Source organism: Palaemon carinicauda, chromosome 12 (assembly GCF_036898095.1).
Source record: "Palaemon carinicauda isolate YSFRI2023 chromosome 12, ASM3689809v2, whole genome shotgun sequence".
In the NCBI taxonomy this organism is placed as follows: Eukaryota; Metazoa; Arthropoda; class Malacostraca; order Decapoda; family Palaemonidae; genus Palaemon; species Palaemon carinicauda.
This window is the reverse complement of record NC_090736.1, coordinates 11670565-11689602: the sequence shown is the minus strand read 5'-3', so window position 1 is coordinate 11689602 and position 19038 is coordinate 11670565. Positions and strand designations below refer to the sequence as shown.

General features: G+C 37.9%; 1 protein-coding gene across 5 annotated transcripts in view; it reads right to left on the bottom strand.

Annotated features, from left to right (window-relative positions):
- LOC137651222 (uncharacterized) overlaps positions 1–19038 on the bottom strand; it is a 171221-nt gene that overhangs the window by 59421 nt on the left and 92762 nt on the right. For all 5 annotated transcript variants that reach the window (XM_068384418.1, XM_068384419.1, XM_068384417.1 and 2 more), the window contains exon 7: positions 2109–2254. In XM_068384418.1, coding sequence (XP_068240519.1) covers positions 2109–2254 — 146 coding nt within the window. The remainder of the gene's footprint in view (positions 1–2108; positions 2255–19038) is intronic.

Genomic DNA, 19038 nt, shown 5'->3' with positions numbered 1-19038 from the left:
TGAAGGAGGGGGGTGTGACTGTACTTGAATGGTTGGTGAGATTGTTTAATATGTGTTTTGTGTTGTCAATGGTACCAGTAGATTGGGTTTGTGCATGTATTGTACCACTATATAAGGGTAAGGGAGATGTGCATGAGTGTTGTAATTCAAGAGGTATTAGTTTGTTAAGCGTAGTTGGAAAAGTGTACGGTAGAGTAATAATTAATAGGATCAAGGATAAAACAGAGAATGCAATCTTAGAAATACAGGGTGGTTTTAGAAGAGGTAGGGGTTGTGTGAATCAGATTTTTACAGTTACGCAGATATGCGAGAAATATTTAGCAAAAGGTAAGGAGGTGTATGTTGCGTTTATGGATCTAGAGAAAGCGTATGATAGAGTTGATAGGGAAGCAATGTGGAATGTGATGAGATTATGGAGTTGGTGGAAGGTTGTTGCAAGCAGTGAAAAGTTTCTACAAAGGTAGTAAAGCATGTGTTAGGATAGGAAATGAAGTGAGTGATTGGTTTCCGGTGAGAGTGGGGCTGAGACAGGGATGTGTGATGTCGCCGTGGTTGTTTATCTTGTATGTTGATGGAGTGGTGAGAGAGGTGAATGCTCGAGTGCTTGGACGAGGATTAAAACTGGTAGACGAGAATGACCATGAATGGGAGGTAAATCAGTTTTTGTTTGCGGATGATACTGTACTGGTTGCAGACACAGAAGAGAAGCTTGGACGATTAGTGACAGAATTTGGAAGAGTGTGTGAGAGAAGGAAGTTGAGAGTTAATGTGGGTAAGAGTAAGGTTATGAGATGCACGAGAAGGGAAGGTGGTGCAAGGTTGAATGTCATGTTGAATGGAGAGTTACTTGAGGAGGTGGATCAGGTTAAGTACTTGGGTTTTTTTGTTGCAGCAAATGGTGGAGTGGAAGCAGATGTACGTCAGAGTGTGAATGAAGATTTCAAAGTGTTGGGGGCAGCTAAGGGAGTAGTAAAAAAATAGAGGGTTGGGCATGAATGTAAAGAGAGTTCTGTATGAGAAAGTGATTGTACCAACTGTGATGTATGGATCGGAGTTGTGGGGAATGAAAGTGACGGAGAGACAGAAATTGAATGTGTTTGAGATGAAGTGTCTAAGGAGTATGGCTGGTGTATCTCGAGTAGATAGGGTTAGGAACGAAGTGGTGAGGGTGAGAACGGGTGTAAGAAATGAGTTAGCAGCTAGAGTGGATATGAATGTGTTGAGGTGGTTTGGCCATGTTGAGAGAATGGAAAATGGCTGTCTGCTAAAGAAGGTGATGAAGTTGATGGGAGAAGTACGAGAGGAAGGCCAAGGTTTGGGTGGGTGGATGGATTGAGTGAAGGAAGCTCTGGGTGATAGGAGAATAGATGTGAGCGAGGCAAGAGAGCATGCTAGAAATAGGAATGAATGGCGAGCGATTGTGACGCAGTTCCGGTAGGCCCTGCTGCTGCCTCCGATGCCTTAGATGACCGCGGAGGTAGCAGCAGTAGGGGATTCAGCATTATGAAGCTTCACCTGTGGTGGATAATGTGGGAGGGTGGGCCGTGACACCCTAGCTGTACCAGCTGAACTCGGTTGAGTCCCTTGTTAGGCTGGGAGGAACGTAGAGAGTAGAGGTCCCCTTTTTGTTTTTGTTTCTTTGTTGATGTTGGCTACCCCCCAAAATTGGGGGAAGTGCCTTGGTATATGTATGTATGTATAACAAAATATCAACAAAATGTGAGAAAATAGATAAATACTGCGTAAACAACTGTTCGGATACCAATAGTTGGCAAGTTTGTATGTATATGGCATTGGCAAGTCATCAGCCGACTGACCACCAAAACAAAAATATCTTGTAACCTTCGTTTATTAAAGAAAGTGCATTCAAAATAAATCTATCTATTACATATCAATGATAATTGTAAGCTAATACTGTAATTTATATCTAGTGAGTGTGAGTATTTGTATGTCATTGCTGAGGTGTCTGAGGATGGTCAAACTCCTCTATACAACTGTATCTTAGTGTTAAGACATAGGGTGATTTTTTGGGGGCATTTTTTCAAGGAAAATAGAGTGCGTCTCACGACACGCGAAGTACAGTAATCTGATACAAAAGGTAAACTTACAAAATATCTCTTATTGTGAAATTTTGATGTTAAATGCTCAAACATCTCATCTTTAAGAATTGCAGAAGCTGTACCTTTATTCATACACAGCTGACACGTGTAACGTTCTTTTTGATTGATAACTTCCATGTATACAAACTGTAATCCTGTAGAAATAAAAATAAAACACATTAGCAATAAAATTTACTAATAAGAACAAAATTTATGAAAGGAAAAAAATTCATCAGCACTTTCCTTAAGAAGCACAGATGACAACGCTTGGGTTGGAATATTGGAAATTGAGATTATCGGATTTTTTGGCAGCGAGAAGGTTTATATTTCATGTTTCAAATGGTTTTATTTTAATAAAAATTTGTTCAATTAGTAAAAATTCCTTTTCAAATATTTATGTAAGCAAGTCCGGTCTCACAGGCACCTTTTTTTTTCTGACCTGGGTACCTGTTTAATTACTTTTTCTTCGAAAACTACAGAGAAAGCTATTTAATCTAGTTTCCATATAGTTCCACTATTTTCTCTGATTTTCTGATGAATAATTTATGTTTTCCTTATATAATATAACAGTATAGTATGGTATTCATAAGTAAACGTTTGCTGAAAGTCTCTCTAAGGTATGTTGTTCTCATTTCTTTGTCTGCTTGTTTACATGTTTACAATCTTTATGTTGGGTCCTTCGTCAGGCTGGGGAGAGCATAGAGAGGAAAGGTCCCCTTTTTTTCATTTGCTTGATGTTGGCTAACCCCCTAAAAAGGGGGAAGTGCCTTGGTATATGGATAGATGGATGTCATGATTATGTTGCAAGATGCAAAGTGCCAGGGGACAATAACAAAATAGGCCAAAAGCATAAGATGGATGTCATGACTATGTTGCAAGATGCAAAGTGCCAGGGGACAATAACAAAATAGGCCAAAAGCATAAAATTTGCTAAAAAAAAAAAAAGTAGACAGATGAGAATATATGTTAGACAGTATTTTTCATGCATGCACATTTGATACGTGTATCATATATGTGTGGGGGGGAGAGAGATATTTTTATAATTTGAGGTTAAGGGCTCACCACCGGTAAATAATCCTAAATATGATAATTATGTCCTTACTAGTATACGTAACCTGCCAAAAATGTGGGCTAAATATTTATGTGTGCACAAAGAACCCCCTTTCACCAGAGTATGACTACTCCCTTACCCTCTACCAGAGGGACATGCAGAACTGGAGAACTGAACATAATCAAATATATATATATTATATGTGTGTATATATATATATATATATATATATATATATATATATATATATATATATATATATATATATATATATATATATATATATATATATATATATATATATATATAAAGTATGTATGTATATATATATTGGGGACCCTGGGCTTATAGCATTCTGCTTTTCCAACTACGGTTATAGCTTAGCAATTAATAATAATAATAATAATAATAATAATAATAATAATAATAATGATAAAAAGGTAAATTACAGCTAAAAGGCCCATATGAATTTTTTGGAGAAAACAGTTATCAATTTTATATATATATATATATATATATATATATATATATATATATATATATATATATATATATATACTGAAGACCGATTATTGGGGGTTACAGTGATGTGTGGTCTCAAAAGGACTTTCCTGTGTAAGGCTAGAACAGGGAATCCAATATAAAGTAAATACCAAAGAAATTTGTCTGCTATGAATGACGTCATTACGACGTCATGTGTGGGATCATAAAAAGGAACTAACTTCCCAGTTGAGACTGCCAGCCTACCAGTGCTTCAATAACCGTGAACCTCCATTCGCTGTTTCGTTGGTTTCATATCTATACCTAGTTATCCTAATTTAGTGAACTGAGAAGAACAATGCCTAAGTAATCAATTTCAGGATTTATTAATAAAAAGCACGGTTTACTTTAAAAGCGTCTGCAGTTGAGTAATTGCGTGTTTCTTATTTGATTGTTGGGTTTAACAACAGTTCGATCGATGCTGTGAGCTTTCTTGCATATCCTTTTATTCACGGTTGGGTCTTGGTTATCAGTCTTTCCAAGGATTTAGTTAGATAATAATTTCTTAATTGATTCATAAAATTAGATTCATTTTAAGCTTAACCAGTGTTGCCTATGACATCCCTTATTTCATAACTGTAGTTAAATTATCGAATGTCTGGCTTGTTTAAATTTCCAGCGCCATTCGTTATAACTCTGACTTTATCAATCTGATGATTGCCATTTACTGTATATATATCTACATATATATATATAGTTACGCTGTGAAAAGGGAGGTTAGCTTTGTGCGTCTGTAAATACAGTTAGGCTAGCATAGTCTTTTGGGGTTTGATAGCCATTTTACAACGGTTTAATATTATTACACTTATTAGCAACTACAATTAGTGACTGGGCCTTTGGGCTACCAGCTTCCAAGGAAGACTCCAGGGGGGGCTCTTTCTTCAGCTGTGGCTGGACTTTTAGTTACTGGCTTCCTAGAAAAGACCCAATGGGGTCTTTTCCTTCTGGTCCCAAGGTTTCAGCTGTGGCTGAGCCTTTGGGTTCCCAACATGCAAGGAAGAGCCCGGTGGGAGCTCTTCCTGCCATTCCAAGTATTGAAGGCCTAGTAGTGGAGAGGGAAATGGCAGAGGGGTCATCTGTCATTGCTGTAGAGGAAGGAGATTTAGTAGGTAACCCTTGGTGATCCTATGATGCATGCACCTTTTGGCCCAAGTCAAATATTTTTTACATAAGTATACAGACTTTCCATTCAATAACATCGAATATGAGAACCTTTCAGCATTTCTAGACTCAAGATGGGGGTGTCAAAGATCCATCTCTTAGGGCATGTCCCCAGCTGACCCCAAAGGAGGTTGTTCTGATATAAAAATCTGCTCTGAATATCTTAACAGAGGCAGTGACAGATGCTGAATGTTTTCCTATAAACGACAGTTTCTAGCTGCTTCTGTGGTCGGCCGGCCAGAAAACTCCGTTTTACCCAAAACAAAATAGACATCCAAGTCAACGAGGGAGGTGCTGCTAAAAGGTTATTTTACCAAGCCCAAAAGAGTTAGCACCACTTTGGGAGAAAATCCTCAAGACTTCAAAGGTTTTACAGAACTAAAAGGGCTCTGCAAAGTATTCTCTCCTAAAAATTGGGATGGTCAGATTGGTACCAATCAACTGAGTGACCATTTTTCTTTAGTCCCAATTCACCTTAGGACAGCAGAATTCAGTGCCGGGCAGACCTTGTTCAATTTAGTGTCTGCTGTGGCTTCCTTGTAAGGGGGGGCTATAGGGAGATCCCAGTTGGCCACTTCAGCAGTAGTAAAGCTACTGTGTAAACCAATCTACGAGGCTTTGCAAAACTTTGCTAGAGCAAAGTTTAAGGTGAGGCATCACACGCTGGCAGCACGTAATTTGGCAAAGTAGAGGAGTTTTTGTATAGTGATCCACTATGCAAATTCCGCTTCCCCCAAGCCTTAGTAGACAAAGCAAACCCACAAAAGAGACCAGCTCCTATTTCCCATCCCCAAGCATTGACCTACACCAAAGTTTCCTCAAGAAGAACAGGGGCAGCAAAGCTACTCTGCCAAAGATGAGGCCCTATTCCAGAGTCATTTAAACTTTGTCTTTAGAGCACATTATGAAGATCCTTCTGGAGAGAAATAATATCCTCTTACCATTCCATGTTGTATTCACTCAAAGTAGTAGCAGACACCTATCTAGAATGACAGTCCTACATACAAAATGGACCATGAAACAGAGTTATTTTTAGGAAATTTTAGAGCTGATTCCAAATCTCCAAATAGACCTACTTGCAACAAAAGAGAATAAAAAACTTCCACTATATGTAGCCTTGAATGTGGACTCTCAAACACTGGTGAAAGATGCCCTGAGTCTGGATTGGAACATAAGGTTGCCAATTTGTTTCCTCAGATGAGTTTGATTTTGAAGGCTGGTAAGACAGAACATAATCTAAATAGAAAAGTTGGAAGAAGTATAAGAAATGCATATGAGGATATTCGAGAAATTACTGGAAAGAAGAGGAAGAGAGGTGAGTTACCTGTCAGAAATAAAATGGAAATTTTCTAACTAAGGAATCTGAAATTAGACCTAGATAGAAAGAATATTTTGAAGAGATGCTAAATAGGTCACCCCCACCAAACAAGAGTCATACTTGAGGCCAAACATGATCTTCCTATAGAAATATCCATCAGGATTTTTCAGGGATAGCTGTGCTAATAAAGTATCTGAAGTTTGGCCAGACAGCAAGTGGGATCCACTGCTTCAACATTTGAGAGCAAGAAGAATGCACCCGCTTCAGTCTTGCACAGCTGCATCCAAAAGTAAGAAGACAGATTATCTTTGCTCCCTCCATTCTGACCCAGAACCTTCACACTTGGATTTTCTCTCCCATATTTTTGAAAAAGATTTCTCAACCCTCACTTGACTTATCTGATGAGCTGCAAAAGGTCTTCATCCACAAAACAATACCAATCTGTGTGGATGACATGGATGGCTTTTTTAAGGGGTCAGTCACCTTGTCTAATAACCCTGGACTTCTTGACTTCCTTTCTGGTCCCCTTTTTGAAGCGAGGAAGCTTTAGCCATCAACTATATTTTTATATAAATTGATTAAACAGAGCCCGTTAAGAGGGCCTTTGACGTGGGTCTTGACTCGGACAAGTTTCATAAGATCACACAGTCTTTTGCTTTGCATAGACCATCTCCAACCAATCTTATGATTCCTTGGTCTTTGGATAGGTTGCTTGAGTGTTTAGCTAAGTTAGGTAATGCCACCATCCCCCTTAAGGAACTTTTGCAAAAAGCCATATTTTTAATAGCTTTAGCCTCGGCGGAAGAGTCAATGAGCTGGCAGTCTTTCAGAGGGACCAGGAGTTCATTACAATAATACCTGGTCATCTTCTAAATCTAACCACAGGTCTCCTTTTTTAACCAAAAACAAAAAGCTTCTGCAGAGACAATATCCACTGTACATCTCGACTCTAAAATTGGGAGAGAGTAATCGCTGTCCTATGTCGACCTTACAGTTATATTTACAAAGATCCACGTCTTCGGAAGGTACAGTAGTGCGTTTCAAAATATCCAGACCAACAGGTCCCTTTCCCTGGGACTATCCATAATTTGATGATCTTCCTAATTGAAAAAGCTGATCCTGTCTCCATCCATAAAAGCCATGATGAGAGCAAAATTGCCTCTTCACTAGTGTTCTTTGCTATTATGCAATTTGAGGATATCTAGTTTTATAGGATGCTTGGCCATATGGTGTTTAAATAATACCTAAAACAAATCCAAGCAGTAAAAAATTCATGTGTGATAATGGCGCACTCGTGACCCCTAGGGACAGAGGTAGTCCAGATAAGAGGACCAAGTCAACCAGGCCCTTCAGAAGAAGGAAATGTTGGGCAGCAAGTATTCTTCAGTCATGCTTCGTGAGGTAGGAGTCAGATTTGTTAGTTTTTCTTCTTACTCATGGAAACATGTTATTTTCATTAGTAAAATAAATTTTTGAATATACTTACCCGATAATCATGTAGCTGTCAACTCCGTTGCCCGACAGAATTCTACGGAAGGGATACGCCAGCGATCGCTATACAAGAGGGGGGTGTACTCACAAGCGCCACCTGTGGCCAGGTACTGCAGTACTTCTTGTTGACACCACCTCAATTTTTCCTCGGTCCACTGGTTCTATGGGGAGGAAGGGTGGGTCAATTAAATCATGATTATCGGGTAAGTATATTCAAAAATTTATTTTACTAATGAAAATAACATTTTTCAATATTAAACTTACCCGATAATCATGTAGCTGATTCACACCCAGGGAGGTGGGTGAAAACCAGTGTACATGTATATCAAGAAGCTAAGTATCCCGTATTTCATATTATCAGTTATTCAAAATAACAATGAAATTACAAGTACCTGGTAAGGAAGTCGACTTGAGCCATTACTCTGCCTTAAATAAGTTCGTCTTCCTTACTGAACGCAGCGTTCCTCTTAGGAGGCTGAACAACTCTAAGGTGCTGAAGTATCAAGGGCTGCAACCCATACTAAAGGACCTCATCACAACCTTTAACCTCGGCGCTTCTCAAGAAAGAATTGACCACCCGCCAAATCAACAAGGATGTGGAAGGCTTCTTAGCCGACCGTACAACCCATAAAAAGTATTCAAGAGAAAGGTTAAAAGGTTATGGGATTATGGGAATGTAGTGGCTGAGCCCTCGCCTACTACTGCATTCGTTGCTACGAATGGTCCCAGGGTGTAGCAGTACTCGTAAAGAGACTGGACATCTTTGAGATAGAATGATGCGAACACTGACTTGCTTCTCCAATAGGTTGCATCCATAACACTCTGCAGAGAACGGTTCTGTTTGAAGGCCACTGAAGTAGCCACAGCTCCCACTTCATGTGTCCTTACCTTCAGCAAAGCAAGGTCTTCTTCCTTCAGATGAGAATGTGCTTCCCTAATCAGAAGCCTGAATAGTAAGAAACTGAGTTCTTAGAACTTGGAAAAGAAGGTTTCTTGATAGCACACCATAAGGCTTCTTATTGTCCTCGTAAAGGTTAAGACCTTTTTAGATAGTACCTAAGAGCTCTAACTGGGCAAAGTACTCTCTCCAGTTCATTCCCCACCAAGTTGGACAGGCTTGGGATCTCGAACGACTTAGGCCAAGGACGTGAAGGAAGCTCGTTTAGCAAAAACCGAGCTGCAAGGAACATGTAGCCGTTTCAGATGTGAAAACAATGATCCTGCTGAAGGCGTGGATCTCACTTACTCTTTTAGCTGTTGTCAAGCACACGAGGAAAAGAGTTTTTAATGTGAGGTCCTAAAAAGAGGCTGATTGGAGAGGTTCAAATCTTGATGACATAAGGAACCTTAGGACCACGTCTAGATTCCAGCCTGGAGTGGACAACCGACGTTCCTTTGAGGTCTCAAAAGACCTAGGGAGGTCCTGTAGATCTTTGTTGGTGGAAAGATCCAAGCCTCTGTGGCGGAAAACCGCTGCCAACATACTTCTGTAACCCTTGATCGTAGGAGCTGAAAGGGATTTTACTTTCCTTAGATGTAACAGGAAGTCAGCAATCTGGGTTACAGTGGTACTGGTTGAGGAAACTGCATTGGTCTTGTACCAGCTACGGAAGACTTCCCCTTGAGACTGATAGATTCTGAGAGTGGATGTTCTCCTTGCTCTGGCAATCGCTCTGGCTGCCTCCTTCGAAAAGCCCCTAGCTCTTGAGAGTCTTTCGAAAGTCTGAAGGCAGTCAGACGAAGAGCGTGGAGGTTTGGGTGTACCTTCTTTACGTGAGGTTGACGTAGAAGGTTCACTCCTAGAGGAAGAGTCCTGGGAATGTCGACCAGCCATTGCAGTACCTCTATGAACCATTCTCTCGCGGGCCAGAGCGGAGCCAACCCACGTCAGCCGTGTCCCTTTGCGAGAGGAGAACTTCTGAAGTACCCTGTTGACAATCTTGAACGGCGGGAATGCATACAGGTCGAGATGGGACCAATCCAGCAGAAAAGCATCCACGTGAACTGCTGCTGGGTCTGGAATCGGAGAACAATACAACAGGAGTCTCTAGGTTATCGAGGTAGCGAACAGATCTATGGTTGGCTGACCCCACAGGGCCCAAAGTCTGCTGCAAACACTCTTGTGAAGGGTCCACTCTGTGGGGATGACCTGACCCTTCCGGCTGAGGCGATCTGCCATGACATTCATACCGCCCTGAATGAACCTCGTTACCAGCGTGAGCTTTCGATCTTTTGACCAGATGAGGAGGTTCCTTGCGATCTAGAACAACTTCCACGAAAGAGTCCCTCCCTGCTTGAAGATGTAAGCCAGGGCTGTGGTGTTGTCAGAGTCCACCTCCACCACCTTGTTAAGCTGGAGGGACTTGAAGTTTATCAAGGCCAGAAGAACCGCCAACAACTCCTTGCAATTGATGTGAAGTGTCCTTTGCTCCTGATTCCATGTTCCCGAGCATTCCTGTCCGTCCAAAGTCGCACCCCAGCCCGTGTCTGATGCGTCCGAGAGGAGACGGCGGTCGGGTTTCTGAACAGCCAAATGTTGTTGAAAATGATGTAAAATTATTACATCACTTATGTTTTTCTTCTATTTATCATTGTTCTTATATAATGCGTTCTTAAAGGTTTAATATTTGGTTTAATTATTGTTAATTTGAATAATGTAATCATTAGTATAATTTAGTAAATTTAATTGAGTTTTTCTATGTTTACTTCGAGCTTATAAAGGGAATATGTAATTATATTTTCGTTGTGACGGTAAACACCTTTTAAGTCTCGAAGGTATAACAACTGTTAACGAGCAGTTACTACTGTTTGTTTCTTTGTTTTCCGAGAAAAGGAAACGCTGAGCAGCTGAGACAGTCGTAGTGGAGTCCGTTTGGAAAATTCGGATCAGTCAGTTAGTTGGTTTGGTTGGTGGAATCAACATAGAGCCGGTTGCTTTTCTTTCAAGCTCGACGGTTATATTAATAATGGACGGCTAATTACAACGAACTGTGCCCAAATCACCGCTCCTGCTCAAGTCTTGCCAGCAACGAAGACATGTCTCTTACCATCTTAGACACAGGATATACTTCATTTATTGCCGAACTTCCGAGGTGCCGATAAGGCTTTAAGGTACGTCACAACGAAATGATGGGTGTCTATTTCTAAAGTGATCCTAGCCTTCTTATCATTTCACCAATGGAAATGATGGCACACTTATTTGCAAACTTGCTTAATAGTCCTGAATTTAATCGTTATATTTACTGATTCATATTAACATATCTTATTAAACTAAATATATACCTATTGAAGCATAAAAAACTACATAATAATTTGTAAGTAATTTGTTTTATCTTCGGATACTATTCGTTTATTTTAACATCTCGAAAATCTAATTTCTAGGATCAGCTTCATGGAAGTAATGTTCCTATATATAAATATAAGTTTTTGAAGGATCCTTTAACTCTAATTCTTTATTTTATTTTTCGAGATGTGTTTATGCTAATTTAGGTTTTTGCAGTTGTTACCCCCTTGTAGTTACTATTTAAGTTTATTATTATTAGGGGGTAATAGAATGTTTGTTTGTTTTCTTCAGGGCTCTCTTGAAGTTGCGGGAAATTGGGAAGGACCGAAACTTTCACCCCCTTGTCGTTACCCTTTGACACAAGGTCGGTCCTCCTAAGGATACTCTCAAACGATTTTTATAGTTACCCAAACCGAACATCCTTTCAAGAAATTTAGAAATATTTAACCTAAATTTAAAAAAAAAAAACTATTCTGAAACCTTTAATTAAATTTAAGAGTTTTATTTTGTTTGAGTTTTATTACTAAAATTTCCTGTATAGATAACTTTTTTCAAGATGGCGACCGTGACAGGATTGCAAATAAGGAGTTCGGTTTGGTTGCTTGGTTTGGATGAGAGTAGGAGTGGTTTTTGGGCTTGTTCTGTATTTGAAATTTTCTTATTCTATTTTGTACTGTTCATTTTTGTCGTCAACATTTTCTTGGATGACATTGACTGATCTGTGGTTGTTATGAAATTGGCAGTCTTTGGACATTCATATGTTTCTGATCTCGAAAGGAGATTTGAGGGATCAGAAATAAAAATTGATAATGTGAAATTTGAAGTGTCATTTTTTGGTTGGAGAGGTGCCACATTTTCCATCTTTCTTAACAATACTAGTCTTTTAGATCCTTTGGTATCTTATAATCCTGACTATTTAATTTTATATCTGGGAGGTAATGACTTAAAAGCTGACATAGACTTATCCTTAGTCAAAGAAAATTGCAGATCATTTTATATCTTAGTTCGTGAAAAACTACCAAATACTTGCCTTATTGCCTAGCAAGTAGAGCTGAGGTTTCATGTAAACGGGAATAGGTTTGATGCCCCTCTTACAGAACGCTATAAATTACTTAGCGTCTATTTCAATAAGTTTGTACTAGGTTTAAAGTGTAAAGATTATCTGTTTAGGGTGGAAAGCCAGGGGAGATTAGATAACCAGAGGTTGTATAGAGATTCGGTACATTTAAATACAGTAGGTTTAAATCATCTATTTAAATTGATGAAAGATTGTTTGAGGTTTTGTTACAGAAAAAATAAAAGTTTGTAATCATGTCTAATTTGTCTCTTTTAATCAATAGTCGGAAATATATCCGAGGACAAGTGACAAAGTATTATAACAATAAGATTTCACTCCAAACTAAAACCACCTCTGAGAAACATGTCCTCAAAGCTAAGTTTAAATCGTATCTTGATGACTTGAGGGACCATGATAGCAAAATTCAAGCCTTGATATGGCAAGAGGAAGAAAGTAGTGATAAACTTACAGTGGAATTGGCGAATTGTGAATCTTATATTGATAAACTCAATGAAATGTTAGCCTTCCTTGAAGATACTGTCTCTTTCACTTCTAGTACCTTAGATGCTGCAAGGAGTTTGCTTAAGAGTCCTACTGCTCCCCTTCCTACTTTCAGTAGCACTGAAGGGGAAAATATAAACAAATTCTTAACAGAATTTGAGGATACCACAGGCTCCTTTCAGCTTAAGGATAGGGATAAGTTGTTGTTGTTAAAGCAACAAGTTTCGGGGCGTGCTTCCGTTTTGTTGAGTTCACTTGAAGTGGATAAACAGACTTATAATGATGCCAAGGAACTTTTGTTAGCAGCTTTGGCTTCTGGTTCGCTGCAGAAATTCAATACTATTAAACAAATAGCAGAGATGAGATTAACGTACAGCACAGATCCATTTTCCTATATTAGTCAGATGAAAAACTGTATTGAATCTGTTAAGTTGCAAAAAATTGAAACTAATGACTTTTTGAATTATTTCTTTTGGCAAGGTTTGAATGATACTTTCAAAAATCAGTTGACTATCATAACAAATAAGACCAGACCTTCATTGGATGAAATAAAGGATAAATTTTTTGAGGCAGCAGAACGATATTCATTAGCTACCCAGAATTTCCATTCAAAGAATCATTCTAAAGGTTTTAATATCAAATCTTCAACAACAAATTTGGCTACTAATGTCAATTTTAGCAAGACTAACGGGCCTTCAGTTAAGTGTACTTTATGTGCTTTAGACAAGGAAAGAGACTCTTCTCATCCTATCTATAAGTGTAAGTATTATGATAGTCCAAAGGCCAAAGTTGACAAATTGAAGGAAATTGGAGGATGTTTAAAGTGCGCTAAAGCCAATCATTCCACCGAATCTTGTAATTTTGTTTTTCGAAAGAAATGTTTTCATTGTGGAAAATGGCATTTTACCTATCTGTGTATAAATAGAAATGAAGAAAGGAGTTTACTGGGTGCCACCAATAAAATCGAAGCAACCCCTGTTACCTCTCAGAGTCAAAAAGTGTCCAAAAAAGGGAAAAACTGTAAATCTGCTCCCAAAGAGGAGGTTTCTAGTGGCATGATTCTATCAGTAGGTGCTTTACGGACTACCAGTACAGAGTCAATTTTGCCTACTTTTACTTGTTACCTAAGTAACCGGGTCGATATTAGGTGTCTTGTAGACAGTGGTTGCCAGACTAATTTTATTACGGAAGCTGTAGCCAATACTAGTAATCTCAAGGTGTTAAAAGAAAGGGTACATTTGACTGTTAACGGTTTTAACTCGAGTAAGCAGTATGTAACTAAGCTTGTGGAAGTAGAGGTAGAGATAGGTAAGGAAAGGTTCAAGATTGAAGCACTTTGTGTACCATCTATTGATATAAATTTGAAACTTCCACAGCTTTCTAGGATTACAACTGCGTTTATTGAGAAAGGCTATGTCTTGGCAGACAATCAATTGTTAAACCATCAGGAGGAGATCAATAACATTGATTTCATATTAGGTACAAATTCTATGTATTGTCTTTTGAGCTCAATGGTAAATTTTGGTCAGCCGATTCCCTCTGTCTATAGTCAATGTGCTCTAGGGGTTATGCTATTGGGTAATCTGCAGAACACTATTTCTAATTTGAAATACTTACCTGATTTAAATTATGCCTCATACAATGGTAATAATTCGGACATTTCTACTTATTTGTCTGTAGAGTCTTCTGTTGTCTATGTAGGCTTTGGTTCAAGCATCTTGTGTGATGATTCAAACTTTATGGAAGAGGAGGTAACTCTTGATGTTGAATCAAATTTTGCAGTGTTGAAAGATGATGGAAGTATTTCGGAGACTGAATTGAATAAAGCTGCAAACGAAATTCTCATGAAATATGATGAGAAGAAGGTATTAAACTATGACCAATTAGAATTCGAAAACTGCTCTTCAGAGGTCAATGATCAACTTGTTAGATTTGCTTTGAATCATTCTGTTCGTACTGAAAAGGGCAGGATATCCATGCCTCTTTTATGGAACAGTAAAGTATCTCATCTTCTTGGTAGGAATTACAATCTTGCTAAAGCTGTGCTAAAATCTAACTTAAAAAAGTTAAGAAAGAATGAGCTTCATTTACATTTGATGGATGATGCCATTAAAGAACAAGAACAACTTGGTATAATACAGAGGATTCCAAATTTGGATCAGTATATGGAGGAACATCCTGAGCATAGTTTCTTACCGCACATGGGTGTGTTTAAACTAAACAGGGAGACCACTAAGTGTAGAGTAGTTTTTCTCTCGAATATTTGTGAAAAAGATATGTCTAAGCCAGCTACTGTTAGTCATAATCAGAGTATTCATTCTGGACCTTGTTTAAACCAAAAGATTGCTTCAGCTCTTTTACACCTGAGATTTGGGTCTAAGCTTCTATGCTTCGACATCCGGAAAGCTTTTAACCAAATAGAGCTGAATCCCTCTGATCAGAATAAATTACTATTTCTTTGGTATCGTAATGTAAAGAAAGGAGATTTTTCTCTTGTGGGGTATAAGAATGTGCGATTGAGTTTTGGATTACGATGTTCACCAACAATTTTGATGTTGAGTTTATACAAGATTTTGGTCCTGGATACTGAAGGGAATTCTGAGGAGGTTGTATGTTTGAAAAGGTTGATTTATCAATTATTTTATATGGATAATGGTGCTTTCACTTGTAGTGATTCATCAACTTTGAAATGGGCTTATCAGTTATTGCCATCTATTTTTGAGCCCTATAAGATGGAATTACAACAAATTGTTGCTAATGATAGTTCACTTCAGGAGGATATTGATGCTGGTCTTGAAAACAAAACTGACAGTAAAGTTAAACTTTTAGGCTTGCAGTGGCATAGGCAAGATGATATATTGTCAACTAGACCTATTGCTCTTGAGGGATCAGCCAATACAAAACGTTTAATTCTCAGGTCGATAGCCTCTAATTTTGATTTATATAATTTCAATGGACCAGTTTTTAACAGATCTAGAGTTTTTATGCATGGCTTACAGTGTGACAAATCACTTGGATGGGATGATCCATTGTCACAAGAGCGAATGAAAGAGTGGAACTGTATTTCAAGACAAGCTAATGCAACTCCAGAAATTATGGTAGAACGGTTTGTAGGGGAAAGAGATGCATCTTATAGGATACTAGCTTGTGTTGATGCAAGTAGTCTCATGTATGGAGCCGTACTTTATATTGAGAATATAGATACAGGTAAGGTTAGTTTTGTATTGGCCAAAAACAGAATTGTGAACACAAATTTGAAGACTAAATCAATCCCTTCCTTGGAGTTGCAGGCTATTAGTTTAGGTACAGAGATGCTTATGGAACTTTATAAAGAACTGTCTGGTCCTGCATGTGTCATTCCCATTAATATTAAAGCACTGACTTTGTATTCTGATAGTTTGGTAGCGTTAACTTGGGTAAATTCCTATGCTAGTAAACTTGATAAAATGCAGGGAAAATCCAATTTTATCTTGAATAGGTTACATCGTATAAATCAGCTTTGTGAAATCTTCCCTGTGAACTTTACCTTCACAAGTGGGCAGAATAATCCTGGGGATTGCATAACTAGATGTTTATCATACAAACAACTCAAGAAAACTAACTATTTCTCAGGACCACAAATTCAGTCAAGTGATGTAGCAATAAGTCAAAATGTACTGAGTTTCACCATCCCGAATCCTTTATTCAAGATCAATGATGATAATGTTGAAAGCAAAGACGTTGGTAATTATAATATACAGTGCAATAAACTTTCCATATCATCTGAATATCTAGTTTCTCCAAACAGATATTCTGACTTTCGCCATTTAGTGGCTGTAATTGCTAGGGTTCTGAGATGTTGGAATAAGTGGAAGGCTCGCATAAAGTTGAACAAACCAACTTGTAAGGATTTGATGGTTATTGAATCTGGGTATTACAAAGAGGCTGTTATGCACATAATTTTGAAAGATCAGCTTGTCTATTTCCCTGAAGTCTTTGATTATTTTGGGTCTGATTTGAAAAGGGTCAAGAACATACCCAATCTTGTCAGTCAGCTTAATGTTTATCCTGATCAGGTTGGAATTCTGAGGGTGAGAAGCAAATGTGATCGGTGGAAAGAGGGTGAAAGATGCTATTTCCCTATTCTTTTGCACAAACATAGTGAGTTAACAAAGTTGATAATTCTTGATTTGCATGTAAGGCTGAAACATGCTGGATGTTATTCACTTTTAGCAGAGCTGCGGAAAGAGTTTTGGATACCTCACTATTTCTCAGTTGTTAAAAATGTCCTTAAGGATTGTGTTACGTGCAAAAGGTATAATGGTCGTTCTGTGAAACTGAATCAGTCCCCATATCGTGATGTTAGATTGCATCCTTCTGAGATTCCTTTTGGGTATGTGTACATAGATTACTTTGGTCCTTATACTGTTAAACAGGAACATAGAAAGCTAAAAGTGTGGGTTCTTTGCCTTACCTGTATGTTTACTCGAGCAGTCAATTTGAAGATTTGCGTGGATATGTCTGTTAAAGAATTCCTTCGTTCTTTTATGCTTCACACGTTTGATTATGGATTGCCACAGTTTTGTGTAAGTGACTTAGGCACACAGATAGTAGCAGGAGGTAACATCATAATGGATTTTCTTAAAGATCCTGAAACCCAGATGCATTTTGATGAGGCTGGTGTACAATCGATAAAATTTGATTGGTATTTTAAAGGCTGCAGTCAGATGGGTTCTTTGGTAGAGATATGTATAAAGATGGTCAAACATTTGATAAATAAGTCCATTGGTACAAATGTTTTAGAATTTAGAGATTTTGAATTTGTTGTTAGTCAAACTTGTCACTTGGTGAATAAGCGACCAATTGCTTTTAAAGAGGCATTAAGGGATTCGAGCAACGAGCCTGTTCCTCACCCTATCACTCCGGAAAGACTTATTCATGGCTATGATCTCTTATCCATCAATGTCATTCCTGATCTACAGCCTGATCCTGAGATTGATTTTGAATACATTCTTGGTACCACCCCATCAGAAAGGATAAAGAATAATTATCAAAAACTAAAGGCAATCAGAAAAAATCTCATAGACAATTATCATTCGGAGTTTTTAGCTACCCTAATAAAACAGGCAGTTGATAAGAAGGACCGATATCGTCCTTGTCATCATCAGCATCTTAATGTAGGTGATATTGTTTTAATCAAAGAGACTCATGTAAAACCCCTTAACTATCCTATGGGAAAAATTACAGAGGTAATTAAGAATTCAAGTGGTGAGGTGACTAATGCTATCGTTTTGAAAGGTAAAACAAATGAGCTGGTGAAAAGGCATATAACCAGTCTCATCCCTCTTTTAAAACCCGATATTGCTGAAGAGATCAATCCTTCAGTTAATGAGGAATTAGATGCCAAACCTAAATTTAGAGGAAGGTCAAGGAGAAGGGCAGCAGTCGAGTCAGAGAAAAGGACTAGGCATGTGCTCCAAGACTGAGATGGTTTGATAACTTTGTAAATATGTAATTGTAAATATGCATGTTTTCATTTTAAATTCAACTTTTTACATGTTTTGTAAAAAGACTGAATCCCTTCCCTGGAGTGTTGAAAATGATGTAAAATTATTACATCACTTATGTTTTTCTTCTATTTATCATTGTTCTTATATAATGCGTTCTTAAAGGTTTAATATTTGGTTTAATTATTGTTAATTTGAATAATGTAATCATTAGTATAATTTAGTAAATTTAATTGAGTTTTTCTATGTTTACTTCGAGCTTATAAAGGGAATATGTAATTATATTTTCGTTGTGACGGTAAACACCTTTTAAGTCTCGAAGGTATAACAACTGTTAACGAGCAGTTACTACTGTTTGTTTCTTTGTTTTCCGAGGAAAGGAAACGCTGAGCAGCTGAGACAGTCGTAGTGGAGTCCGTTTGGAAAATTCTAAGATCAGTCAGTTAGTTGGTTTGGTTGGTGGAATCAACATAGAGCCGGTTGCTTTTCTTTCAAGCTCGACGGTTATATTAATAATGGACGGCTAATTACAACGAACTGTGCCCAAATCACCGCTCCTGCTCAAGTCTTGCCAGCAACGAAGACATGTCTCTTACCATCTTAGACACAGGATATACTTCATTTATTGCCGAACTTCCGAGGTGCCGATAAGGCTTTAAGGTACGTCACAACGAAATGATGGGTGTCTATTTCTAAAGTGATCCTAGCCTTCTTATCATTTCACCAATGGAAATGATGGCACACTTATTTGCAAACTTGCTTAATAGTCCTGAATTTAATCGTTATATTTACTGATTCATATTAACATACCTTATTAAACTAAATATATACCTATTGAAGCATAAAAAACTACATAACAATTTGTAAGTAATTTGTTTTATCTTCGGATACTATTCGTTTATTTTAACATCTCGAAAATCTAATTTCTAGGATCAGCTTCATGGAAGTAATGTTCCTATATATAAATATAAGTTTTTGAAGGATCCTTTAACTCTAATTCTTTATTTTATTTTTCGAGATGTGTTTATGCTAATTTAGGTTTTTGCAGTTG